The sequence below is a fragment of the Plectropomus leopardus genome, chromosome 19 (assembly GCF_026936395.1).
Source record: "Plectropomus leopardus strain MGB_pleo_1.0 chromosome 19, ASM2693639v1, whole genome shotgun sequence".
Classification (NCBI taxonomy): domain Eukaryota; kingdom Metazoa; phylum Chordata; class Actinopteri; order Perciformes; family Serranidae; genus Plectropomus; species Plectropomus leopardus.
Genome location: NC_142194.1, coordinates 2,104,925 through 2,132,869, shown reverse-complemented (window position 1 = coordinate 2,132,869; position 27,945 = coordinate 2,104,925). Strand labels below are relative to the sequence as shown.

General features: G+C 39.7%; 1 protein-coding gene across 3 annotated transcripts; it reads right to left on the bottom strand.

Moving 5' to 3' along the window:
• Window positions 1–625: 625 nt before the first annotated feature.
• Window positions 626–27,839, bottom strand: heatr1 (HEAT repeat containing 1). Of its 3 annotated transcripts, none has more exons than XM_088069619.1 (45): window positions 27,749–27,839; window positions 25,866–26,024; window positions 25,542–25,758; window positions 24,789–24,930; window positions 24,606–24,707; window positions 24,331–24,471; window positions 23,880–24,091; window positions 23,163–23,296; window positions 22,968–23,049; window positions 21,664–21,765; window positions 21,308–21,425; window positions 20,096–20,203; window positions 19,510–19,608; window positions 19,301–19,389; window positions 18,369–18,580; window positions 17,909–18,030; window positions 17,071–17,259; window positions 16,422–16,596; window positions 16,135–16,283; window positions 15,499–15,691; window positions 15,243–15,415; window positions 14,459–14,623; window positions 14,125–14,367; window positions 13,657–13,788; window positions 12,946–13,049; window positions 12,692–12,838; window positions 11,867–11,985; window positions 11,654–11,775; window positions 10,480–10,608; window positions 10,127–10,351; window positions 9,238–9,367; window positions 8,388–8,566; window positions 7,626–7,678; window positions 7,408–7,531; window positions 7,105–7,245; window positions 5,999–6,291; window positions 5,183–5,333; window positions 4,934–5,104; window positions 3,988–4,122; window positions 3,367–3,471; window positions 3,096–3,258; window positions 2,636–2,781; window positions 2,349–2,507; window positions 1,444–1,552; window positions 626–875 (listed from the first exon to the last, which is right to left on the bottom strand). In XM_088069619.1, exons 2-45 carry the CDS (start codon window positions 26,005–26,007, stop codon window positions 787–789), a joined length of 6,435 nt encoding a protein of 2,144 aa, XP_087925745.1. In that variant the 5' UTR covers window positions 26,008–26,024; window positions 27,749–27,839; the 3' UTR covers window positions 626–786. The 3 variants fall into 3 exon arrangements, with proteins under 3 accessions (XP_087925745.1, XP_087925747.1, XP_087925746.1); XM_088069621.1 differs by having other exon boundaries at window positions 19,510–19,605; XM_088069620.1 differs by lacking the exon at window positions 27,749–27,839 and adding an exon at window positions 27,463–27,669.
• Between the last annotated feature and the right edge of the window lie 106 nt (window positions 27,840–27,945).

Below are 27,945 nucleotides of genomic sequence, written 5' to 3'. Positions count from 1 at the left end.
ATTATTCTTATTATTCTTATTAATATTATTTATATGCAATATATATATATATGTTCCTCTTACTATTATTCATTTTCTATATTTTTTATTATTTTATTATTTGCGCAGACCATCTTCTCTCTTTTCCTTCTCAGCTGCAGACAGATGGAATTAAACACATTTACACGAATGGCCTCAATAACCAATCATAGCAGAGAAATATAACCAGTCTGCATATCAACACTAACAACATAAACAACCTGATAAATAGTTTTTATAAAGAGACAGCGTGAGAGAAATTATAGATAATACAGATAATACTAAAAACAGGGGGAAATGTCCAGAAATTTATTTATAATGATTATTATTACAATTTTATCTTTATATTTATTTATTATTTTTATTTGTAGTTGTTTTTTAACCTGTTCTGTCTTTAATTTTTTTCAGAATTTTAGGTGATTTTCTAGTTACTCAGAATGTTTTTGAAAGAAATCAAGTCACTTGGCTCAGGTTTAAAAGGGTTAAGACAGAAACATATACGTGCAGCCTCATGGTAAGAGTATTGCAGTACTTTTCTCTTAATATGTGTAATTTATGCACTAAAAAAACAAGGTTGTTTTTTTACCAAAAAAGACAAAAAAAACTCTGACAAAGAAAAATATTTAATTTTGCAGATATGAAAGACAAAAGTACAAATTTGACGTACAAACACGTGATGACGTTTTTAACTTCACACCTGCTGTGTGGAGTCACTGAGTGTACCTGTGTGTGTGTATTTCTGTGTGTATATATTTGTATGTGTGTATGTTAGAAGTAGCTCTGCAGCGGTTCTCCCAGGATGTTCTCCATCTCCTGAACCACCTTCTGGACCTGCTGCTCCACCTCCTCACACTCATCTGAAACACACACACACACACACACACACACACACACACACATTAATCATTTAGCACTACTTTCATTCATAATGTAAACTTTATACCACATTCTGTGTTGTGTTTTAATTTAGGATTTAATTTTAATTTTTAACACCCTCCTGAACGGCGAAACTGATTGAAGAGAAAACTTAAAGGAATATTTCGCCAATTTTCAACCATCTTTGCAGTAAAACAATGTGGGTAGTGTGTGTACATGAACTGTGGTAAATATCACACCAAGAACGATAACTTCACTTAATCTAGTTGCCAGCCGGCGGCTATTTTTTTAAATAGTTTGCATTACGTCACCACCAGCTGGAGTGTTTATTGGTGCAGTGCAGTGCATTCTGGTAGTTGTAGGTTTTCTCCCTGTTGAGCCAAAGCATCCTTTTTCTGTTTTCTCTGCACCAAATTTCAAATTTATTTTTGTCTGTCTGCTGCAGAGAAAGACTAGTTTTATGTGAGGAGTCTGTTTATATCGATGTGTGTGTGTGTGTGTGTGTGTGTGTGTGTGTGTGTGTGTGTGTGTGTGTGTGTGTGTCCTCACCCTCCATCAGTTCAGCCAGGAAGGGGATGGTCTCTGGCAGCAGCACCATGTAGTTCTCCTTTAATTTGGACGCCAACTCCATCAGCATCAACAGAGAGGAGAAACGAACCTGAGGAGGAGGAGGAGGAGGAGGAGGCGGAAGAGGAGGAGGAGGAGGTTATTACATGCTTAAATCAGTGAACTCAACAGGCTTGTATTTTGGACGGGTTTTTAATTCCTTTCACACTAAAGTGTTGCTCAGCAAAGATGAAAATATAATCAAATTATTTAACCCTTTGAAAAATGTTCTTTCTTTCTTTCTTTCTGAAAAACATGAAAAGGTGGTAATGAGCAACAAAGGGAAAAATGACCCAAGTACAAAATAATTACCTGAAATTTTGTCAAAAAACAAGAAAATCGAAAAAAAACAACAACAAAAAAAAAAACCCTGAAAGCAAAAACCTAAAAAATTATAATAATTATGTAAGATTATTTCAAATATTTTTATAATAATTACAAACATAGTTCACTGGGCATTTTCCCCCTAACTTAAAAAAGTCTTCTATATCTAACCTACGAATGTCTTTTGTCTCGTTTATTTTGCGATAACTCTCTTTGGTGATCGCTGAACTGAACTGACTGAATCGTGGAGAATCTTAAGAAGCTAACCGTGTGTGTAGTTCGTCCACACTGACAAAAACCTAAACATTCATATTTTGATGTGACCCGAGCAGCTAAATAACATTATAACCAGCAAGCAGCCAACAACCTGCTTTTATACGCCTACAGAACTCATAAATAAACCCACAAACACCGCAGCGTTACGACGCTTTACTGCAGAAAAACTACGAATACGAGAGAAAATACTGCACCACAACTACAATATGTGTGTGTGTGCGTGTGTGTGTGTGCGTGCGCGCGGTCACCTTGGAGTCGGTGTGTCTGGTCTTGAGGAGGATCTGGTAGTTGAGAGTTTTCCACTGCGAGTCGTCAGCGAGCGCCACAGAGAACTGACCCACGCAGGGGACCAGGTGCTGGGTGACCCTCCGCTGGTACACCTGCTGTCCTCCCACCGTGTTCTCCAGCTGCAGAGACAGAGACAGGTGTGTGAGACAGGAGTGTGAGTGAGTGTGTGAGTGTGTGAGTGTGAGTGAGTGTGTGAGTGTGTGTGTGTGTGTGTGTGTGTGTGTGTGTGTGTGTGTGTGTGAGAGACCTGGTCGAGCAGCGGGCTCAGCAGGGCGTCGGCTCGCTCTTTGCTGAGGAATCTGTGCGTGTCGTACAGGAAGATCTTGTGCAGACAGTCGAGGACGAAGCGAAGCAGCAGACTGATTTTGTCCTCGCTGTCAAACACGAGTTCATCTGGACACAGAGACAAAACGCATCATCAATAATCCACTTATTGTTGGTTAGTCGACGTTTCTGCGGCTACAGAAAATTCACCCACAGATCAAATATGTAAAAAAGAAATGAATTAAAAAATCATCATCGTGTAATCCAAATTAAATGAGTAAGACAAATTAAGATTTTAATAAATCAAAATATCATAAAATAAAGTGAAATAATATAAAACACAAAAAAAATGATAAAATCAAACTAGACTGTTAAATAAAATATTTTTTAATAAAATAAAACTGAATTAAATCAGTGAATTTAAATCAAATAATTCGTCTCACCCGTCTTGGAGGAGTTCGTCTGTCGCAGCAGATCAGCGAACGGTTTCACCAGATTTCCGGCGAACAGGACGAAGAGTCCTTTGAGTCTCTCGGCGATGGAGTCCGACAGGCGGTAGAAAGTCAGCAGACGCTCGTTACTGCCTGATTTACTCCAGTCCAACAGCTGCAGGTAAACAACAACAACAACAACAACAACAACAACAACATGGATCAACGCTGCGACGACAGAACGACGACAGAACGACGTCAGAACGACGGTCACCGACGTTACCTTGAAGAAGAGCGGCCTGAACGTGACCTCGGACAGTTTCATCACCATGGCGAGCAGACAGTCGATCACGCAGCCTTCGATCTCCGCCGTCTTCTGCAGATCGCCCTGGAGACAGAAACGTTACGAGTCAGCTGTGATTTAAAAGTTTACGCCTCAAGATGTGCAGAAATAAACGCAAAGAAGAAAATGTAAACAATAATGTCAACAATCTATATTTTAAAATAAATAAATAATAAAAATAGAGGAAAACAAATTAAAAAAACTAAAATAAACTTAAATCACTTATATTCATATTTAATTAAATGTTAACTCAACATTGTAAAATATAATATTAAATCAAGTATAATAAAATATATTAATTTACATAATTAAATTTAGTAAAATAATAAAGAATGTAATAGAATAAAAAAAATAAAATAATTCAATAAAGATAGTAATAAAATGAGGCAAAGTAAAATCAGATACTTATAAACTAAAATCAAATTAAAAAAAGCTAATTTAAATAAAGTTAATTAACATGTAAAGGACCAAACGGTAACAATAACAGTTCACGTGAACTCCACAGAGCAGCTTTAAATCAACATTTTCAAACACCAACAAACACGGAAACATCCGACCCACCTGACAGTGTTCGGCCCGGAAGTCGAGGGCGGCGAGGAAGAAGGAGCTGAGCTCTGATTGGTGGAAGTTGAGCTGCTCTTTGTCCATGTGACTGATGTGCTCCTTCAGGACGCTCATCAGCGCCCCCAGCTGACGCTGCAGGGAAACACACGCCATCGGCTCGTCAACCTCATATCAGCGCTGACACTCTGAAACCGTGTGATTTGTTGTTTGACAGTGAAATGCACCCTGGGAGTCGTAGTTGACTTGAGTTGTTATGTCCACAGGTTTCGTTTAATTTTTTTGTTTTTTGAGAAAACAGGTATTTTCTGACAGCTGTTCGTCTGTTGTTAACTGTTAATTGCCATTTGTTTATAGGTTAATTCTTCATATCATAATAATACATTTGAAAGTATTTTAATATTATTTTTTACATAATTATTATAATTTTTAAGATTTTTTGTTTCGCATTTTATTAAAATGGTTTTTTTTAGGATTTTTGGTAATTTTCTTGAATTTGGGTAATTTCTTCTTTTTTAGTTTATTTCTTTATTTTTTTATTTAAAAAATAAAATAAAATAAAATAAAATAAAAAAAGCCAACTGACTGGAAAGACTTTCCTAAAGCTTTAGACACAGCTGATTCCTCTGTTTTGTTGCAGAGGTTAGTTAACAAAAGATGGTTTTTAAAACGTTAAATAATTCGAGAACTACTTGAGCAGTTGAACACAAAGTGGCAAAGGTGATTGAAAGGTGTATTTTCTAGCTTTTTGAATATATACCAAATGGTGTCCCACAAGGCTCCGTACTGGGTCCTATTTTATTTACAATTTTTTAAATAATGTTTTAAAATTAGTTACATTTGTGCAAAATCACTGCAGTCAAACTCATGCCCATAAAGCGAGATAAAACTATTCAAAAAATGTGAACGCGGCTCAGTTTGTCATCGAAAACATCGCAAGTCTCACCTTCCTGTCGACCACCATGCTGCCGTAGCACCTGGTGACGGTGGGCAGGAGGACCCTGGGGGGCAGCCTGGTGGCGAGGGTGCTCCTGAGGGAGGCGAGACGTGTGGACAGCTGAGCGGCGGCCGATGACGAAGACGAGGAAGTCTCGACCAGCTGAGTCAGACGACACACCTGCAGAAACAGACGTGTCAACCTTCATTCTCCACATTTATATTTCTGTCACTCGTGGACGTCTCGCAGGTGCGGCACCTGTGAGGTGGTGTCCTGCAGGTACGGGCTGATGAAGCGCGGCAGCGTCTCAGTGACACGTTGGAGGGCGGTGACGGCACTCAGCAGGTAAATCTCATTGGTCAGCAGCTCCTTCCTGTCCATCAGCGCATGCAGCACCGCCGGCATCAACCTGCACCAAAGACAAAAAAATTTTTTAAATAAAAAGCAATAAATTATATTCTTACGGAAATACATTTAAACAAGTAATATAAAATATAACAATGTTAAATAAAATACAATAAAGTTTAATAAAATCAAGCAAATTAAATAATCAAATTAATTGGTTAATTAAATTCAGTAAAATAAAAACAATAAGAACAAAATGGTATACATAAATAAAATAAAATGGTCAAATAAAGTTTTTTAATATAGAGAAGTAAAATATAATATTAATAAAAAGTAAAAAACATAGAACATATAAATGAATAAAACAGGGTACAAAAAATAAAAGAAAGTTAATTAAAATCAAGTAAAACAAATTATGAGAAAGAAACAAAATACAATAAAATGTAATTTGATTAATCAGTTTAATTATTACTATTATCGTTATTATTGTTATTATTATGTTTAATGAATTCATTTGCTTACACAGTGTATTTTAGACTTATTGTAGGAGCTGAAAAAACAAAAAAAATCAACGTTGCCAAAATGTAGTACGCAGGAACACAGCCAAAAATGCAACAAAGGGTCCTGAAAGGGTTAACTACCTTAACTACATGTTGCTGTTTACAAACTTTTACTTTTGTTTGGTTTTGAATGCAGCAGTCTGCTTGAAGAGTATTTCCGGCTGGTTACCTTGGTAACTGTGGGATGGCGAGTGCCTTCAGCGTGCTGACCACCTCCGCGATGCAGAGCAGAGCGCTGCCCATCACGTTCTTCTCCTCCTCCGTCGCCGTGACGATGTCCACCGTCTGCAGCAGGACCGGGACGAACGCCTCATGGTGGTCGGAGCCAAAACTGCGACAGAGCAGCTTGAGGCTGAAGAGCGCCGTCTGCCGGTTGATGGCCTGCTCCGCCTCCGTCGCCTGACCGTGACTTTTACCCACAATGCTCAGGAGGTCGCCGGTCAGTTGTAACAGCACAGTGACCTGAGATACAGACCGAAGGAGGAGGGTGAATTTATAAACCAACGAAGAACAAAGAGCTGAAACTGAACTAAAAACAGTGTTTGTGCCAAATTTGAATACGTTCCCTGAACGGCTTCTTGACATATCGCATTCACGAAAATCAAAATAGTTCATTGTTGATTCCAAGTAAATGTTTGTGCCAAATTTGAAGAAACTCTCTTAAACCTCTCTTCAGATATTGCTCACGAGAATGACACAAGGTCACAGTAACCTTGACCTTTGATCGCCAAATTCTAATGAGTTCAGGGTAGAGTCCAAGTGGATGTTTGTGCCAAATCTTAAGATATTCCCTCAAGATGTTCTTGATAAAATACATTTGGAGGATAAGACCATGCAAGGTCACAGTGACCTTGACCATTAAGCATAAGAATTTTATCATTGCATCTTGAGTCCACGTCTATGTTTGTGCCAAATTTTAAAAAATTCCCTTTGGCTTTTCTTGAGATATCTCATAGACAAGAATGAGACAGATTCAAGGTCACAAGCTGACCATTGACCGACTAAAATTTAATCTGGTTGTTACGACCAAGTTAACGTTTGTGCCAAATTAAAAAATATATATAACTCATGCTGTTCATGAGATATCGCTTTCACAAGAGTGATATGGATTTAAGGTCACAGTGACCTTGACCTTTAACTGCCCCATTCTTATCAGTACATTGTTGAGTACAAGTGGATGTTTGTGCCAAATCTGAAGATATTTTCTCAAGGCGTTCTTGAGAGTTTTTTTAATAAAAATTTTACAAAATGAGATTAAAATGAATAATGTGTCACCTGTTGTTGGTCCCACTGTGTCCGCTGCTGCAGTTTGTTGTTCAGCAGCTCCATGGCCTTCCTCCTGACCGACGCCAGCTGATTTCCCATCAGCCCCCTCATCACGGTGATGAAGGTATCCGTGGGCAACAAGGAGTTCACCTGAGCAACAGAAGACAATAACAGAGTTTATCATTAATAATTAAAAAATCAATTAATCATTATTTTATTAAATAAAATAACACACTGACACAGCAGTATTACTGAAGTCAGATATAAAACAGTATAATAAATACTTGTAGTAAATAATAAATATATATTTACTTTGTCCAGAACGTCGTAGGCTTTATTGAGCAGGACTCTCCAGAACTTGGCGGTGGGTTTGTCTGCGTTTTCCTCCACACAGCGAGCAACGCTGTGGATGTAACGCAGGATCTCCTCCAGCAGCCTGAAACAATCAATAATCAATCAATCGATCAATGTGATCATGTTCAGCTGCTGCTTCATGTAAACTGCATGTTAAACTGTAGGTTGAAGCTCACCTCTGCTGCAGCTGCTGCAGAGACTCATCGACGACGTCACCTCCGTCTGCAACCTGAGACACACACCGTCACATTTCTCATTAACCCCTTAGGGCCCGCTTTAACGTGTTTTTCAAAACCAAGCTTTAAAAAATATCATACATTATTATTATTTTCTACTTTCATTGAGTTAAGTTTTTAACCAAAATCAGTCCTAATGATAAATGTCAAATATTCATTAATTTTCAGAATTATAACCCTTAAAATACTGGGTTTTCATCATGATGCCACTATGTTTTTAAAAGGAAAATAAGCACAAAGAAATGAATTATTTCCAGTATACTACACGCTGAGTAGACTGTTTTTAATTACCACATCCTGGCATATGTCGGTGATTAGCAGCAACATTGATTTTTATACATTATTATTTTTGGTGCAGTGTTAAATACTCACGGTTGTACCGCTCTGCACACAAAAAGCACTTTTTAAAATCAGGCTATGAAAAATATTCTATATTAATATGATTTTATAATTTCATTGAAGTAATTTTTTAACTAACACCATCACCTTTGTTACTTCGTGTTCAACAAATATTCATTAATTTTGGATCCCCACAGTCCGGGATCTGTCGGTGATCAGCAGCGACACTGACAGGTCACCCAGTGGAAATAACGTGGAAATAACGTGTATTTTCTCCGTATGCCAAATATGGTCCGACACGGTTTTCTCAGTAAAAACTCGCTGCTCTCCTGAAACCTCACAGGACGTCTCTCTCTGTCTCACCTTCCCGATGAAGCTGGCCGAGCCGAGCAGCTGAGCCATGAAGGAGACGCAGAGGAACTTGAAGTGTCTCAGCTCTTTGCTGCTGTGAGCCTCCACGCTGAAGATCAGCTCCTCCGCCTTCTCCTCCTCCTCCTCCTCCTTTTTGGCTCCTCGCCGGCCGGCGGAGCGCTTCACTGGAGCTGCAGAGCACGGAAACATCAGGAGTCTTTACTGAGAGTTTCCTTCTTTGTTCTGATTTTTATTTAAAATCGTAACCCTTTGAAGCCCGGATCGACGTCTTTTCTTCTTTTTAATGCTGCATTCAAACGCCATTCACATTATTTAACCCTTTGAAACCTAAGAAGTATTGATTTCAATTCTTTCAAAAACAAAAAAAGGGCAATGATAAAGATTGCCAGGAATTTCCTGCAAGAAATTAGCAAAAGGTGACTTAATTACTTAAAAATTTATTTTAAAAAAGGGCGATTATTGGAAAAATATATTTTAACAAATGTAATTTTATATTTAAAATGTTACAGAAACAAATATAATAAAATATTTATATTTTCATGTTTGTTTTGTTTTGTTCTTATTTTCAGGTTTTTTTCTTGCAAATGTTTCACTAATTTTACGCTAATTTTTGGCCATGTTTTGTTAGGTCGTTGCATTGTTCCCACGTTTTGGAAAGAAATTGAACCACTTTGTTCAGGTTTCAAAGGGGTTCAAATAAAGCAGCTCTGATAGTTTCAGTGGTCAAACTGACGTCCTCAAAAAGTTAAAACTTGCAAATATTCTGTCTGACATCAAAGTAAAGTGGTGAAAATATTCTAAATATAGCATACACTTTTTTACTGATTTTTTTCAGGCTCACCGAGGTCTTTGTCGTCGGGCAGCTGCAGCAGGAAGTTCAGGATGTTGATGAGGGAGGTGAGCTGGTCCGGCACCTCGAACTGACAGCAGAGAGAGATCCAGAAGTCCACGTCTTTCTCCAGAGCTGCGTCCTAAAAACACAAACAAACAAAAACAATTTACTTTCACTTATATGTTTTGGGATTTTCTAATTATTAATCATTCTCACGGCTCTAAGTTTCAAGTGGAAGGAAAACTGAGGGTTATTATATCGTAAACATTTGCTCATCTACAGTCTTGACTAAGAAATTGCAGATAATTATTTGTGGTTTCTGAGTAACTGCTGTTATCATCATTATTGTTGTTGCTGTTGTTGTTATTATATACCAATCCAGTCTCAATCTCTTCTAGGTCTGATTTTATTCTTTTAGGGCCACTGTGACCGATAAAAACAAATAAGTAATTAAGTAAATAAATAACAATAATAACAAGTATTTTATTATTATTATTATTATTCATTTATCATGTTATACCATATATCATCATGAAATGTGAAACTGATATTTTCTGAGAGTTATAATAATAATAACAGTAATTATTATTATCATTATGATTAGTATATAGATAATAATTATGTCACAGTTTATCAATGTAATAAAATAAAATGTAACAAAATAACTGATATTTTCTGAGAGGGTTATAATAATAATAATAGTTATTATTATTATCATTATTATTATTATATGGACAATAATTATGTCACAGTTAAACAATATAATAAAATAAAATGTAATAGAATAACTGATATTTTCTGAGATGGTTGCTGTGTTATGGAAATCTCAGTTTTTATGTGTAGTCCTGGACAGTACCATCTCAGACTACCGCTCCCACAATGCCTTGCAGCCACTCACCTTCTCGCTGACGGAGCTGGCGGTCTGCGTGGCGTGCAGCTTGAACAGCAGGAGCATCAGGACCCAAAGGAAGCGGGCGGGGCCCAGCGTGGTCACCAGCTGATGGAGCACAGGGAGTCGGCGGTGGTCGGGCACGTGAGGGAGAGCGTCCGCAAACACGTGCATGATTCTCGTAACCACGGCAACCACTTGAGACGAAGAGGAGCCGTCAGACAGCTGGTGGGCCTGAAGAGGAGGAAGAGGAGAACAACAAGGCATGTTTTTGTATTATTATACATATTGTTGTGCATATTCTTCATTTTCCACTCTTTACGGAGAATTATGGGATGTAATCCTTAATCTGTTGGTCTCACCTGGATGAGAGCAGGTATGACCATCTGCAGCGTCTTGTCGATGACTCTGAAGCTGTAGACGTCGTCCAGACGCATGATGTTGGCGCCCATGAAGGTGAAGATGGGCATGATGTTGTGCAGGACTTTCTCCTGGAGGGTCGGACCCAGGGCAGATTATCACAGCATGTTTACTCAGATTATGACAGGATGTTTATTTATATTATGATGAGATTATCACATTATTTGGTCAGATTATCACGATGTTTGCTCAGATTATGACAACATGTTCGCTCAGATTATCACAGGATGTTTATTTATATTATGATGAGATTATCACATGATGTTCAACTCAGATTATCACAGGATGTTTATTTATGTGAGATTAACACAGGATGTTTGCTCAGATAATCACAGGATGTTTTCTCAGATTAACGCAGGATGTTTGTTCAGATTATCACACGATTTTCTGTAAGATTATCACATGATGCTCATTGGGATTATCACACATTTGCTGAGATTCACAATGTTTGCAAGGTTATGATCGGATTATCATATGGTGTTCACTAAAATTATAATCAGATTATCCCAGGATGTTAGCACAGATTATTATTTGATGTTTGCTTAGATTATCTCATGATGTTTGTTAAGGTTATTATTACATTATAACATGATGTTTGCTAAGATTATTACATGATGTTAACTTGGATTATCATCAGATTATTACATGATGTTTGCTCAGATTATTATATTATGTTCACTCAGAAATATGACAAGGAGTAATGGGGCATGGGGGGGGGTTATTGGCATATTTCGAATGTTAAATCTACAGTTTCCTTTATCCTTTAATCCTTTTAATCCACATTATGTTTGCTCAGATTATCACGAGTCTGCTTAGATTCTCGCATGATGTTTACTTGGATTATCATCAGATTATTACATGATGTTTACTTAGATTCTCATCAGATTATTACAGGATGTTTACTTGGATTATCATCAGATTATTGCATGATGTTTGCTCTGATTATCATATTAAATTAGCTGTGATTAAAGGGTGTTAGTTCAGATTATTGTATGCTTGTATTATCACATGTTGTTCACTCAGATTATCACAGGGAGTTCATTATAAAACTTGTCTGTTTGGTTCTGCTGTTTTTAATCCCACACGGAGGAGATGTTTGTTTGTTTGTTTACTCACGGGGAAGATGGTGGCGGCGGCGCCCAGCAGCAGCAGAGCGTGATGGTGAGTCTGCGGCATGTCGGACGATCTGATGCACTGAACCACCAGCTCCACGCTGAACTTGTCTTCATCCAGGACGTCTGCAGAGGACAGAGGCTCAGTCAGTAATCTGTAACGTGCAATGTTTGTTTTCTTCTTCTGTGGTGGGCCGGTCGTCCCGCTGAGACCTACCGGGCGCCACGGGTCCTCCGTCAGGAGACAGCTTGCTGCAGACGTTGAGCAGACAGCTGAGCAGCAGCTGTTTGGTGTACTCCATGTTGGTGTGATCACCGGGACTCGACTCGAGACTCCTGAGGACGCAGACACACCAGACATCAGGTCACCAAGACTGTTCAAGGACTTTTCCAGGACCTTCAGGCAGTTTTAAGACCACAGAGTCTCTAAATCGACCATAGATACTCCTAATCAGTTTCATCACTATACAAAACCTTTACTGAATATAAATATATGTATATATATATATATATATATATATATATATATATATATATATATATATATATATATATATATATATATATATATATATATATATATATATATATATATATATATATATATATATATATATATATATATATATATATATATATATATATATATATATATATATATATATATATATATATATATATATATATATATATATATATATATATATATATAAGGAATTTAGGACAGGATTAACAGAGTACTTAAATATATTTTAGGGATTGTTCTTTATATATATGAAGGAGGGGGCAAACACAGAAGAGACATCTTGTATTTTGTATTTATTTTACAGCCAAACTTTAAAGAAAATATTTTATGGATCGTCTTTTTCTTAAAAAATGTTTTTGCAATTTTTGAAGAAAACAGTTTTTTTTATATTAATATTCGGTGTGTTTTTTTTCTTGGATTTTTTTTGTGTAACTTTTAAAGAAAACATTTTGGAGAATTTCATTCCCTTTAAAATTTTCGGGTTTTTTTTCAGAGTTTTTGGAGATTTTTTTGTACCTGGCGAGCAGCGAGAAGAGGACGGGCACCAGCGTCTGGGCTCTCCTCAGCTTCTTCTTGCGCTGCAGCAGCTCCAGGATCAGAGTGACTCTCTGCCACGACACGGCGCCGCCCTCCGGACCAGCGTCACCGCCATCCTGAGGTTTCCTGATCGAGGACACGACAACGTCAACACGAGGACCAGACCGACGAGGTTAAACTCAACGCTCTGAGTGTACATTTAACAAACGGTAAATGTTAAAAACGGTCGTCACCTCTGTGTCATCCTGCTGCGGCGGCTCTGCTGCACCGTCACGCTCACTTTGGGTTTCTCTGGCGGAGCGAGCTCATTGGCCACCAGCTGACCGTCAACTGCGATCTGTCACAAATAAAAAACAGAAAATCAGAGGAATGACGTCACAAACGAACCACCGGGAGGCCGTGCTTAACTTTTACAATTTTCTTGATAATTTATCTAAAAACTAGGTATATCTATATATAGATATGCTGTATATAGATACTATAAAATTTAAATTTTTTTTTTTTTAAAAAAGTATAAAAAACAAAAAACAAACAAAAAAATGACCGTTAAGTGCCCCAAATAACACACATGCACATACAAACATTAATATATATAATATATATACACACATACATACATATATGTACACACACGCACACATATATTTATGGGATATATGGATATAATGTTGGCACTTTAAGGTTGTTTTTTTGTTTATTTTTTGTTTCTTACTGTTTAGTTTTGTTTTCCAGTCATTTTCTTGAACATTTCACTGATTTGCTGCTAATTTTTGGGCCATTTCTTGCTAAGTTACTCATTACTTTTCCTCCCGAGCTTTTAAAGAAATCAAGCCAATCTGCTCAGGTTTCAGAGGGTTAAAAAACAAGTCAGAAGGTGGCAGAAACAGACGTAAAGCTTTTCAGATCAGTTAACAGTCAGAGTTTTTCGGTGGACGCTGTCTGACCCCTTTGAAGACGCTGCTGATGCTGTTGGCCACCAGAGGACTGCGGCTCTCCGTCAGCACGTCCAACATCACCGACAGCAGCTTCTGCTGCACCGCCTCGCCTCCCAGCGCCGAGAAGAACGTCTTCGTGATCTGCAGAGAAGACGAAAATTTTTGTTTTTTTTTTGCTAATTTTTGGGCCATGTTTTGTTACATTGCTTGTGTTTTTAAACAAAAAAACATTATAAATATTTTACAGTAGTACACAATACATTGTTAAGTCGCTTATTGCATTCTCCACAGAAATCCAACCAGTTTGATCAGGTTTTAAGGGTTTAACACTGATTCAAACTTGATATAATCCCTGGTTGAATCCAAGTTTAATCCCTGGTTTATCCCTGTTTTTAATCCTGTTTTTAACCCTGATTTAACCTGAATTTATTCCCAGGTTTAATGTTGATCTTAAACTCGGGTTGAGATTATCCCGACCTGTTCCAGAGCGATAATCTGGCAGCTGGGCAGGTCGGGGTGCGGCTGGCTCGGGGTCCTCAGAGCTCGGATGAACAGCTCCAGACAGTTGTGGTCCTCGTCCAGCAGGGGGGCCGACGCCTCGTTGTACTTCCCCAGGACGAGGTGCATGAGCTGGGCCTCGGCGCGCAGCAGGGCGGGCGTGTCGGGGCCGCTCTGCTCCAGGAGGCGCTCCAGGACAGGAAGCAGCTGGGACAGGACGGACTGAGAGGAGGAGGAGACAAACGCGATGAAACGACACGTCATACGTTCGTTTCGATGAGACGTCGGCGTGCAGGTGTGCTCCCGCCCTCACCTGTCCGTTGACGAGGCTCAGCGCTCGCAGCAGGCAGATGGCGGTGTACGACGGGCAGCAGGGAGTCTGAACGCTCTGCAGCAGCTGCTGCATCGCCGCCTGCAGCTTCTTCTGCTGCGGCTTCACTTTCACAGACGAACACTCCTCGTGCAGCACGCCGAGAGCCTGCAGGAGTCACACCGACAACAACGACCAATCAAAACACGCGCCGCTGATCCTGGAGTCAGAGTCTCACTGTGATCCTTTTCTGCTCACCGATCACTGCAGCTGATGATTATTGTCATTTATCAGTAGATTATTCTCCCGATTAATCACAGAGTTGTGTGAACAGAAAATCTTGCAAGGTGAGGTCCTAAAATGTCTTATTCATCCACAAACTGAAATTAATTTCTTAATTTCATTTCCAGATTAATGCAATTTAATTCAACTAGCATCTACAGGCATTTTTTTTCTTTAAATGTTTTTCTTTAAAGAAAAAAAGTTCATACCAAAAAAAAACTGCCAAAATGTTTTAAAGAAATTTTAATGTAAATATTTTTTAAGTAAAAAAAAAAAAGAAATGCTAATTTTTATGCCTTCCAAATTTGCCGGCCTGCAAGTTTAGAAAGGCATATTTTCTTTTAAAAAAATATTTTAGAGAATATTTCCAGAACTGTATTTTTTGTAAAATAATGACATTTGAAGGCATTTATTTAAATTCTACAAAAACCACCAAAGATTTAAAAGAAAAAATCTGTCTCACAGATTTATGAAGTTACGGGTCACGTGTTTGACTCGGTCTCACCTGGCTCAGGTACGACGGGTCTGCGATGATCTCCTCTGAGGTCTTCAGGATCCTCTCTGTGATTGGCTGGAGGGGGGAAGCGTTGGCTCCTGATAGGCTCTGCAGAGCGCCGAGGGCCGCCCTCCGGACCTCGCGGACCGGAGAGGTGAGACAGCAGAGCAGAGACGGGACGACTGAGAGACACACAGACAGGACGGGTGTCATGTTTGTAAGTTAGCTTAGCACGTTAGCATGTTGTGAAATTAATGATTCTCACCAGGTGAGTCGGCGGCGACCAGCTCCTGCAGCACGGCGGCCGGCTGGGCGCTCAGCAGAGCGCGGCCCATGTACAGAGCCTGAGTCTGCAGGACGGTGCCCACCTTCATGTCCAGCTGGTCTCCGTGGTTACTGCCGTATCCCCACAGCATGCACAGGAAGCGGAAGAGCATCAGCGGCTCGCCCAGGTGAACCTGGAAGAGACGGAGAGGACGGTGTTTGCTTTTAGTGAGTCCTGAAAGTGATTGTGTTTTGGTTTTTTTAATTTAAAAGAAAAAAAATCACAAAACTGCTTAAGAAAAAAAAATGCAAAAACTGCAAAGTAAAAAAAAATAAAATAAAATAAAACCATAAATTGTAACAGAATTTAAAAAAGCCAACAATTTAAATTTAAAAAAAGGAAAAAAATCACTAAAAATGTTAAGAGAAAAAAATCACCAAAAAGTTTTAAAGAAAAGAAGTCACATTTTTTTAAATCATAGAAAATTTTAAAAGAAAAAAAATATTCCTGCAGGTTTGTAATGTGTGCTTTTTTTTAAAGCAATAAAATAAATACAAAACCATTTAAAGTTGGATGCTCCTCCCCTAAGCCAAAAACAACAGTTTGACACTTTGACAACAGGAAGTGACCTCATACCTGGATGAACAGCTTCATTAAGTCTCTGAAGCAGCCGGCGGCCGGGCCCTCGCCGGCGCCGCTCATGATGACGCTGAAGAGGCGGCAGGTGAGTCCCAGGTAACAGCAGGTGTTTGTGTCCAGCTTCTCCGGGTTCCACCAAACCTCACCTGAACACACACACACACACACACACACACACACACACACACACACACACACACACACACACACACACACACAAATAAACACACTGAGCGCCTCAGCAGGTGACCTCACCGCTGTCACTCATCAGGAGCGTCACTGACCTTTGAAGGAGGCGTCGGGACACCGGAGGGACGAGATGAAGTCTCTGAGCAGAGCGATGAGGACGAAGCTGAACTCTGCGTCCAGCTGCTCGCCCGGCCGCTGCTCACAGCTGCTCAGGTAAACCGTCAGCGCTTCAGAGAAGGAGGAGGGGGCGGCGACACGACGCTCCGCTTCCTGTTAAAACGGAGAAAAAAAACCATCTGTTATAAACCGACTTTTTGTTTCCTTTTTTTACAAAAAAAGATTTTTCTTAATCTATAAAGACTCACATCAGACTGTACACAGCACATTTCACATATCCACAAATCATTAATGTGCTAATAAAGATATAAAATTAAAATAATACATAGTTAAAATAAAGAAAGAAAGTTTTAAAGTTGAATTTCAACATTTTGTGATATTCTTTTTTAATTTCAACATTTCCAAATGTTACATAAACCACACTGTAAGAAATTCTACAATTTTTCTACATTTTTTCAGGATTCTCTAAACTCAAAAACTTCAAATGAATATAAAACAAAAGCTTTTATTTAATCACATTTCTTCACAGATCCACAGTTTTTGTCCTTGTCTTTGAGTGTTTTATTATTAAATCTTTGACATTTTGTCCAAAAATATCTAAGAAAACAGGTTTTCATGCGGTCTGACCTGAGCGGCGGCGACGGCGTCCTTGATGACCTCCAGCAGCGTGTAGACCCTCTGAGCGGTGAGCAGGTGCTCTGTCTCGCTCAGCTCGCGCAGACCGAGCAGCAGAGTCCGAGTCAGCACCAGGAAGGACGCTCGCCATCGCAGGCCGGAGCCGCGCTGCTGCTCCACACACACCGCCAGCCTCTCCAGCTGACCCGCACAAAACACACACACAGACAAAGAGTTAACATCAGTAATACACTTCCTCACAGTCTGCGGAGGATGTAAAAAAATTAATAAATAAAATGTATTAAAAGACAAAATAAAGTTGGGCCAATAAATTAGGTGGTAATTAATAATAAATTAATAATTTTAAAAAAGAACAAATAAGTTGAAAAAACAAATAATAATAAATGCAAAAATAAATACATTTTTAAAGTATTAAATAAAAAAGAAATAATCAATGCAAAAATAAATAAGCTAAAGAAAATATAAACATATTTAAAAGTCATAAAAAATTAAAAAGTGCAAAAAAAATCATAAATGAAGAGATGACAAATAAATAAAAGTAAAAATAATACATTTAAAAATTAATACAAAATAAATCTATTCACAAAAGGGAAAATTTAATTGGACAAATACATTTGGAATTAATACAACAATAAATAACTAAATAAGGAAGCAAATTAAAACAGACATCAATTTATGTCACATTTTAGCAATGAATTTATGCCTGCATTTATATTTAACTTTTTTTTCTGAGGAAATCACAAATGAAATTATACATTTGTGATTTTAAATGTTTCCATCTTCAATAAGAACCAACAGGCTTCAAAAACTCCCCTAAATAAAAACTCACAGCGTCCCGTTTGGAGAAGTGCTCCATGTTTGTGAGGTTTTTGGTCAGCGTGGAGACGAGACGCTCGTTGGCTAAAGCTTCGAAGTCGGCTTCAGAGCTCCTCTTCATCACCTTGTCCAGCTCTGCGTGGACACATCGAAGATTTTCAGGTTCAGTCACAAAAAACCAAAAACAACCTGTTCAACTGAAAACAGTGTTAACAGAGCTAACAGTGATAACAAACGCCAGTTAACAACAATTAAAGGGGTTTGCTGCAAATTAAAGTCACACACTCTTTTCAAAATATACAAAATATCTTAAAAAGAAGGTTTTTCAATTCCCAAGCTATTTTTAGCAACATCTGTGGGACTCAAATAACCAAATAACTTCTAGATGTGAAACATATGAAAACTAAAATTCTCTAAAATTAAAATTTGGTTGCAAGAAAGTGAAAATCAGATGAAATTATTCGGCGAGTTACCTTGAGCCCAGTTTGCGGAGAGCGGGTGCTGCGTGACGACGGAGGATCGGGCGACGCAGGAGGCGAGGCGGAGCTGTGAGGAGGTGGAGGAGGAGGAGGTGATCACCAGGAAGGGCAGCAGCCTCCAGCCGACCCTCTGCAGCAGCTCGGCGTCCCCCTTTCCCAGCCGGGGGTCGGACAGTAAACGCACCGCCTCCGTCAGCACTGGGAGCCTGGAGGAGACGACAGCGCTCAGAGTTACAGAGGACGTCATTTAAGGTGCAGTTTGTTTTACATCTGCACAGAAAGCAGATTATTTAAAATAATAACTACTTATATAATCATAGAAACGTCTTTTTTAAAAACGGTGGGCGGCATTATCAATAAAAAGAAGCACAATAAAACAAAATCAGGACTAAATGATAAAACATACATATTTAAATAAAAAATTGTGATTTAAAGAGCCAAAAATTAGACTATAACTCTACCTGTCAAAAAGTTAATCCAAGCTTAAGTTTAAAGGTTAAATAGCTTTATGTTTACAGTTTGGTGGGATGAAGTTAGACACCTGTGATTACTACTAAAACATCTTATTCATATATTTTTTCTTTTTTACTAATTTTATGTTTTTTTAATTAATTATTAATATATTTACTTAATTTTGGATTTTTTAAATTGTTTTTTTAAAATGTATTTTAAAATTTTCTTTTATTTTCAAATGTTTTTACTTATGTTTGCACTTTTTAAATTCATTTTAAACATCTTAAAATAAACATTAAATAAACATATTTTTAAAACTCATTTATGATGATTATTTTCAGACCCTTCTGGTATGATTATTTCCATAAAATACCGTGCAATGAAAATTGAAACTTATTTAGACCGAAGGAGAAAAGTCTGCACTACATCCACGTTTGCTGATGAGTGTAATAATGTTTGTGTAATTTACTGACCAGCGCTCAGCCACCGACACATCCACTCTGTGCAGCAGTGACAGTAAACAGGACACCGTGTCCTCAGGGTCCAACGAATCAAAAATCACCTGAAACAACAGAAAACACAAAACAGAGAGCAGCACGCCGTCACTTCTGCGCTTCTTTAAAAACCAGCTTCCACTCATGCACATCTACCACCATCACGCACGTCAAAGCATCTCACTGACCTCCAGGACTCTGAGAGCGGCAGCCACGACCTCCGGCACGTCGTCCTTCAGGCGATCCATGACGGCGTCTTTCAGGAAGGATTCCTCGAAACTCTGCTGCTGAGCAGAAACGCCAGGAGATGATGTTTAAGGACGAAAGAAAAAGGCCATCACACACGTACAATCACTGTCTTTATTGGGATGATATGATTAAGATATAGAATAAAATAATTGCGTATCGTCTGCATAGAAAATAACACTTTGCTTTTTTTAATAAATAAGAAAGGGAGATGTAAATAGAGAAAATAATTGGGCCCAGATTTGAGCCTTGAGGTACACCATCATTCTTTCTGTAGATGAAGAAATTAATCTACCAACTGCCAAAATCAACCAAATATCTCCCCTGCTGTTCCTGAGATTTACCGAAAAATATTTTTGCAGAACATTATGATGGCACAGTGAAATTGACCTTTGACCTTTTGGATATAAAACGCCATCACATCATCATTTTATTATTTACATGTATAATGTAACCAAAAAAACACAACCTGTGATTCTAAATCAACCTGAAATGTCTGAAAACAGGAAGTGAAATCTGCTGGCGAACCTGTTCGGAGGCGACGATGCTCATCAGGTGCTCCACAGCCGACACTCTGACTGAGGCCTGCGGGTGTTTCAGGCTGAGAAACAGTGACGTGTCCAAGTCGCCCAAAATCTGTATACAGAAAGACATTAACCCTTTAGGGCCCGCTTTATTACTACACACACTCAAATCGCTTTTCAAAATGAAACTTTGAAAACATTATACATTAATATGTGTTAATTTTTGTAACCAACATCATCCCTAATCATAAATATCAAATATTATAATTTTTTTATAGAATTTTAACCCTTTAAATGCCAGGTTTTTGTCATGATGCCTCTTATGTCTTTAGACTAAAAAAAACACAGAAAAGGTTTTTTTGCTGCTGACAGTCTGGGATATGTCAGTGTGTGAGTGTAGCTGCTGACAGTCTGGGATATGTCAGGGTGTGTGTGTAGCTGCTGACAGTCTGGGATATGTCAGTGCGTGAGTGTAGCTGCTGACAGTCTGGGATATGTCAGTGTGTGAGTGTAGCTGCTGACAGTCTGGGATCTGTCAGTGTGTGAGTGTAGCTGCTGACAGTCTGGGATCTGTCAGTGCGTGAGTGTAGCTGCTGACAGTCTGGGATATGTCAGTGCGTGAGTGTAGCTGCTGACAGTCTGGGATATGTCAGTGTGTGAGTGTAGCTGCTGACAGTCTGGGATCTGTCAGTGTGTGAGTGTAGCTGCTGACAGTCTGGGATCTGTCAGTGTGTGAGTGTAGCTGCTGACAGTCTGGGATCTGTCAGTGTGTGAGTGTAGCTGCTGACAGTCTGGGATATGTCAGTGATCAGCAGCTACATTGACTGTGACAGGTCACCTAGTGGAAATAGCATGTATTTCCTCCATATGCCAAATATGGTCAAAATGACCTCATCAGGTGGAAAATAGTCAAAATGACAAATTCAGAGTCAAAAGCCCAGAATGACACCCAGAAATAATACAAGTCCTGTTTTTCTGCTCTGATGGCTGTGGGATCAAAAATGTCACTTTGAATGGGTTTCAATGGAGCATTTTTGGACCTGAACAGTCTGAATGTACAATTATCAAAAAAAAAGAACAAAAAGTGCATAAGAAAAAGCCAGACAGTCTCTCAGGGTTAAACAATAATATCTATACTGAAAATATTAACATCAGAAGACTGTAAGTTAAACTGTAGTCACTTTTTTGGATAAATTCATTATATAAAGTAGCGTACCTGGTATTTTCCGCTGCTCATGGACAAAGAGAGGAACTGGTGGAAGAGGTGTTTCTGCTCGGTGCTGCTGACGTTGGTCACGTGACCTCCGAGGACGCCGTCCAGAGCTCCACAGTATCTGACGGAGGACAAAACACAGACAGACAGTGAATTTCACATAACTAGACTGAAAAACAACTAAACTGGGATGCGTACATGTCGATTAGATGAGTTACATTTCGTCTTTAAAGAGCAGGGACCAAAACACATCACTGAGAAAATAATTTAGTTTGAGCCCTAATTAGAATAATTCCTTAATCTTGGTGAGAACTTAATGTTAAAACAACAAAACACAGGTAAAGCGTGGCAGTGTTCACCTGGACTCAAACAGTCGAACCAGAGGAAGAAGTCGGCTGTTGAGGGCCGACGTGTCTTCAGCAGAGAGTTCGGTCTGACTCAGATACTCGTCCAAAAGCAAACTGCAACACAGCAACACAGACAACGATGATGAAGTTCAAAAATGTGCTTTTCTTTACATTTTCTTTGCAGAATCTCTGCAAAATGTAAACTATGTTTTAAGAATTAAAGACACAGATTTACTGAAACAAACAGCAGCGAGGTGAAGAAGCAGAGCAGGAAATAAAGTCCTGACTTTTCTGAAGTTATCGACACTGAAGAGGAAAAAAGCGCCCACAAAGAAACTGTTAACACTGTCCTTATCTATGATGTTTTACTTTAACCCTTTATGTTTGTAAACTCCAATAATAATCATTATTGTTTAAAGTTTGTTTCATTTACACTCTTTCCCGCTTAAGACGGCGAGACTCGCGACCGCGACACATGATTATTTTGAGCAATTATGTATAGTACAGGCTGATCTTATTGCCTGTGTGCTTCAGCTTAACTTAAAATAAAATTATTCATCATTTACGTCTGTAATTATTATGATGATCGGCTCAGTTGGTGCCCCCTCAGCACCGTGGTGCACGTTTACGTAGCGGCGGTGCTGTTCAGCGTTACTGTAAGCAGCGAGCACGCTAATGAATGACAGAGTCAGGACCGGATCCAGACATTTTGGAGCCCTAGAAGAGACTGAGATCACCTGTCGGACAACGAGAGCAGAGTGGACATTCAGAGACACCGGCGGAGACACCGGCGGAGACACCGGTGGAGAATGAGAGTGAGTCCTAAAATTGGGAAAACAACGAGGCCCAGGAGCTCCTTAACCCCCGAGCAGAGGGTGGGAAATGGTTGTTATTGACTTGTTATTGTTGTTGTTTATAAACACCGCTGATGCATATGTTATCCGTCACACTCGAGGTCAGTGCTGTTGTGTTAAACATCACACTGGTCACGCCTCTTTTGCTTCAGGGATGCCGGCATGCTGTCTAAAATCACACTGGAGCCGCAGTTGTTCGGTTCTTTGTAAAAATGAAAAGACGACATAAAGAAGGGACTCGTGGCGGCTCTGAGGCGAGATCAGTGTGTGAAAAAAGGACGAATGTGTGACAGGAAACAGCAAAGAGAAGCCACTTCACACTGAACATTTAAAACCTGGAACAATAATCAGATTTCGTCATTTTCGGGTGTTAAATGAAGTCATTTGTGCTTGTTAAGCAGCTTTAAGTCCTCCAGTCAGAGTGAAAACGTTACTGGTGAATTAATGATAAATGGAGTTTACCGAGCCACAGTTTGGTCCAGGCCTTTGGTCAGAGGGACGGACTGCAGGATGGACTCCAACACGCCGACCTCGTCCGTCTCACCTGAGACACACGGCGACAGGTAAACTCTTAGCACATTGCACACATTAACATTTAATCTATTTCTTTTTTATAAAGTGAAATTACGAAAGAGCTCCGAGCCCGTCTGAACTCACCTGAGCTGCAGGTGAACACGGCGCCGATCAGGTGAGGCAGCAGGTAGCGCAGCAGAGGGCTGACGTCATGAGTCGCCGCCATCACCTGCAGCGTCGACGTCAGCGCCGGCATCGAGCTGAGGCGTCCGAACGCTCTGAGGGAGGACAGAAACGCGTGAGAGGAGGGACGCGTTCTCATAACGGACCCAAAAATCTCACCTCGTCATTTTCCACCAAAAACAAACTTCGCAAACAAATTCAAAAAGTGATTCAGATCAGATCAGAGCTCTCAAACATTTTTACCAAAAACGCTTCCATGAATCTAAGAACATGAGAACACGCATTCTCTGAAATGATCATCAATAGTCCTTATTGGATCTTCCTGATTACTGTGTAAGTGCTTTTATAAAGAAAACATGCTTCCCAAACTCTGGGACAGCAGGTTTGGATTTGTCTTTTTTTTGGCAATTTTAAAGAAAACATTTTGGGGATTTTTTTTGTTGAAAAGTTTTGGTGATTTACAAAGAATTCCTCAAAAATAAAAATAAAAAATAAATAAATATATATATACCATTTAACACAGCCAGAAACTGTAAAAACAGGAATTTACACATCGTGTGATATTATACCAGTTTGTGAAAGAAAATTCCATGTTAAGTTTCAGGGGATATGTTTTAGTAATTTGGACCTGCAGGTGTGAGGAGGTCTGTGCCCCTCAGACCAGGTGTGCGGTCCTACCTGGGCCCGGCGGCGCCCTCCTTCTGGTTCTGCAGCAGCACGATGAGGCAGCCCAGACCCTCTTTGGCCAAAACGGGCTCTTTGAGCAGCGACTTGCTGACTTGCAGCGCGAGCGTGTCGACCAGACTCGCCTCCATCACCACCTTCACCGCCAGCTGGCACACCACCATGTAGGTGGCGGCCTTGTAGTCTGTCAGCGGCGACTTCAGACCCTGCGGGGACGAAACCGTCAGAGCGGAGCAGCGTTAAATGTTTCCTGCACGGGACTGAAAAAAGAAGCCAAAAACTGCGGCTCCTCTACAGTTGGCTGGCTCCAGGAGCGAGTCGGCCCTCGCAGACCTCCACGTTACAAACTTTACAGCAGAAATAAACGTGTTTGCAGCCCGAATAAAAAAAACGTTTAACAGCTTCTCAGATGTGGCGGTGAACAGACGCAGAGTGGGTCGGTTACCTTCTGGACGTACGGCAGCAGTTTGGAAATGATGGCGTCGGACACTTTGTGCACAGCGTCCAGCGCGGGGACGATGGTGGACGCGTAGAAGGAGAAGATCACTCTGAGCTGGGAGCAACTTCCAGAGTGTCCCGAGTACGCCTGAAGGACGAGAAGAAGAAGAAAACGCAGCGTGAGCACTGAGACTGTGTGTGTGTGTGTGTGTGTGTGTGTGTGTGTGTGTGTGTGTGTGTGTGTGTGTGTGTGTGTGTGTGTGTGTGTGTGTGAGACGTCACCTGGATGGCCGTGGTCACCATGGTGCAGATGAAGTCCATGAAGCTCAGGTCTGTGTAGCAGTGAGTGACGAGCGTCCCTCTGGACAGCGGCACGCCTGGTTTCTGTGGAGACGACAGCGTTCACACGGAGCAGAACATACACGTGACATACGTGTGACCATAAACACGGTGCGAGCGTCAGACCTGCAGAACGTGCAGCCAGTTCCAGCGGTTGGTGGCGTCTTTGATTTTGAGGAGCTGCAGGACTCGGACGAACACGTTGGTGTCGTGATACGGCAGCACGCACGCCAGCAGGCTGTCCACGTTGTAGAGCTGGATGTGGAAGCTGAAACACGACGAGAAACATCTGATGTTCAACCTGACGACTAAACACACGCCAAACCACGAGTTTACAAACCCACAAGACCCGTTAAATCCCACCTTTCTTGATGGCCAATTTGATTTTTTTCCTTTTTGACTTTTTTCTTTTAAATATTATATCAAAATATTCTAAATACTTTTTCCCCCTAATATCACAATTTTTAATCATTTTATTTTATTTTATTTTAATCATATTTTTAAAAAAAATTTGATTAAAATATATCTGACATTTTTTAAAGTAATACGTCTTTCTCTTTTAAAACCAGAACTATAATACGTTATGTTCACTTAAAAGATTTATTTTTCTCTCAAAGTTACGACTTACTAGAAATATATTTTTACAAAATATTGTAACTTTTTTCTTTAATTATTTCTTTTTTTAATCTAAATAACATTTGTTTCTGTTTTTAACCATTTCTTTTTTTACACATTATGACAAATTCAAACTTTTTTTCTCTGAAGATCAGCACACCTGAACTGGTGATAAAAGGTATAAAGTTAGCTTTGGCATGTTTGAATATTAATAATTTGACAAATATCAATCTTTAAATGTGGAGATATTTTAAGACTCTGTACCGGTGAACCAGCCACTCGATGCACTTGTGCGCCGGTTTGAGGAGGAAGTACGGGCTGAGGCGGGTGAGGAAGAGCGAGATGCCGGCGTCCAGTTTCTTGTTGACCTCTTTGGACTGGACGCTGCGCTCCAGGGTCAGCGAGGCCCGGCTGAACAGGGTCTCCTGGAACTCCTGGAAGGCCGGTTCGATTCCCAGCAGCTCCTCCAGCCCCGTGCAGCCTGAGGAGGAGGAGGAGGAGGAGGAGGAGGAGGAGGAAGAGTTTTACCACAGCATGTTCAACAGTAACCTGCTGGTGTCTGCAGGTCTTTAGCGGTCCAGGACTCACCGAGGGCGAAGAAGGTGCTTCTGTCCATGGACGCAGCATCTTTGGGGTCGAAGAGGAGCGAGGCGACCTCGCGGCGCGTCAGCAGGCTGGGGTCGCTCTGAGGCAGCGCGAGCCTCTTCAGCTGGTGGGCCAACGACGTCATGATGGCGGCTTCTTAATCTGACGACAAACACACAAACGTCACGCTCGTATTTCTCTTAACTATTAATAAAAGTCTGCTTCGTGGTGACCTGAGCCCAAAAATGTAACCCTAAAGTAGGAACGCACAGTCCGATATTAGGATCAGATATCGGCCCGGATTTTAACAAAATAGCTGGATCTGGCATCGGCAGATCCATCGGGCCGATCCAGCAGAGCGTGTGTGAGCAGCACCGAATCTGCTGTTTTTTGGGGTTTTTTTGGCGCCCGTGTTAACATCCGCTCTGCCTGTGTGAGCAGTGCTGCTCAGACTCGCCGCAGCACATGAAAGAGAAAGCCCTGAAACTGTTTTTTAAGGGGTGAATTTAAACAAGGCATGAAAGAAAGTGTCCAAAAAATTTTATTTATAATAACTATAATTATTTTTTCATTATGTTGCAGAAAAATTGGCTTTTTTTCAGGGTTTTTTTTTGCCATTTTTTAAATCTTTTTAATACTTTTTTCTTTGAAATTCTTTTTCTTATTAACCTTTTGTTTATTATTATTGTTGTTATTATGATTATTATTATTATTTTGGCCTTAAATTGCTCATTGCCTTCATGTTTTTGAGAGAAATCAAATCAATCTGTTCAGGTTTCAAAGGGTTAATAACCATCATAACCAAGCTATCAGCTGCAAAAGTGGTGTGAGGCATTTATTTTCAAGGTAAAAAAAAAAAAAAAAGATTTATATAAGTAATTGTATTGATATGTTATAGCCGAATTAATACGGTGGTATTTTGGGTTATGAAACGGTCTTAAAGTCATATCTGTATTGTTGGTTTTCTTTGTGATCAGCAAGAAAACATTAAACCTGCAGTTTTTAAAAGAAGTTTGGCGTGTAAATAAAGTCCGGAGCAGAAAATGATCCAGTAAACTGCTGTATTCTTTAAATAGTAATCCTGCGTAGTAACTGCAGTCAAGGAGCAGTCTTATTATACTGTATTTACATATTTTGTTGATTTTAGATTAGCCAGTTTAACCAGATTAACGCTGGTGTTTTACTGACTCTCGTGAAGACGCATCAGGCCAAACTCTGCTGTGAAAGTCACGTATTAAAGGGTCGTCTGAAAACTTTGTGCCATTAGACTTTTAGGTTACTTAAATAACTTCATCATCCTCACTTCAGTTTGATTTAAATCATTATCTCCTGTTAAACGTGGCAGGATTTAATGACCGTAAAAGCAGAGCTGTGAGCTGCATTCATTTTAATGAAAAGAAAAAGAGAGAGTTGTATAAGTAACTGTATTAATATGTTACAGCCGAATTAATACGGTGACACTCTGGGTTGTGAAACAGTCTTATTATCGCATCTGTATTGTTAATTTATTTAGTTATCAACAATAAAACATTAAATCCGCCGTTTTTCAAAGCAAGTTTGGCGTATAATTAATTTCCAGAGCAGAAAATGATCCCGTTACCTTCTGTATTATTCAGGCAGAGATCCAGTGAAGCTGCAGTCAGAAATCAGTGTTTTTATGATGTATTTACACAGCTAGTTTATTTCAGATTAACTAGTTAAACTAGATTAGCGCCGGTGTTTTGCTACAGCTACACGCGCTAGCTAGTTAAGCTAACTTGCCAACTTCTCACGTCTTAAACGAAACTTAAAGTCTCGCGACCAAAGTACATAAACCAAAACACACCGGAACCATAACACAATATTAATAAATTAATTAATATAATGAGAAAGGAAGAAACTCAGACCTGTTTTCTGTAACTCGGACAAACACATGGGTGCACCGGGATGCACGTTGTGGGTGATTCTTCTTCCGGGGTACGTCACGCCGAGTACTAGCCAATCATCGCACGGTAGGCGGGACTTAACTCAAACTTTTAATTTAGTTAATTTAGTTAAACAAAATAACATACTACACACTTCATATACAGGACATAGTACACAA

Excerpts from the sequence above, each read along its gene's own strand:
- heatr1 (XM_088069619.1), bottom strand. The coding sequence starts at position 26,007 with ATGACGTCGTTGGCCCACCAGCTGAAGAGGCTCGCGCTGCCTCAGAGC. Across the intron at positions 19,390-19,509 it reads CCGCTCTCAGAGTCCTGGAG|GTGATTTTTGATTCGTTGGA; the intron begins GTCAGTGAGATG and ends CTGTTGTTTCAG. Across the intron at positions 10,352-10,479 it reads TCATACCTGCTCTCATCCAG|GCCCACCAGCTGTCTGACGG; the intron begins GTGAGACCAACA and ends CCTCCTCTTCAG.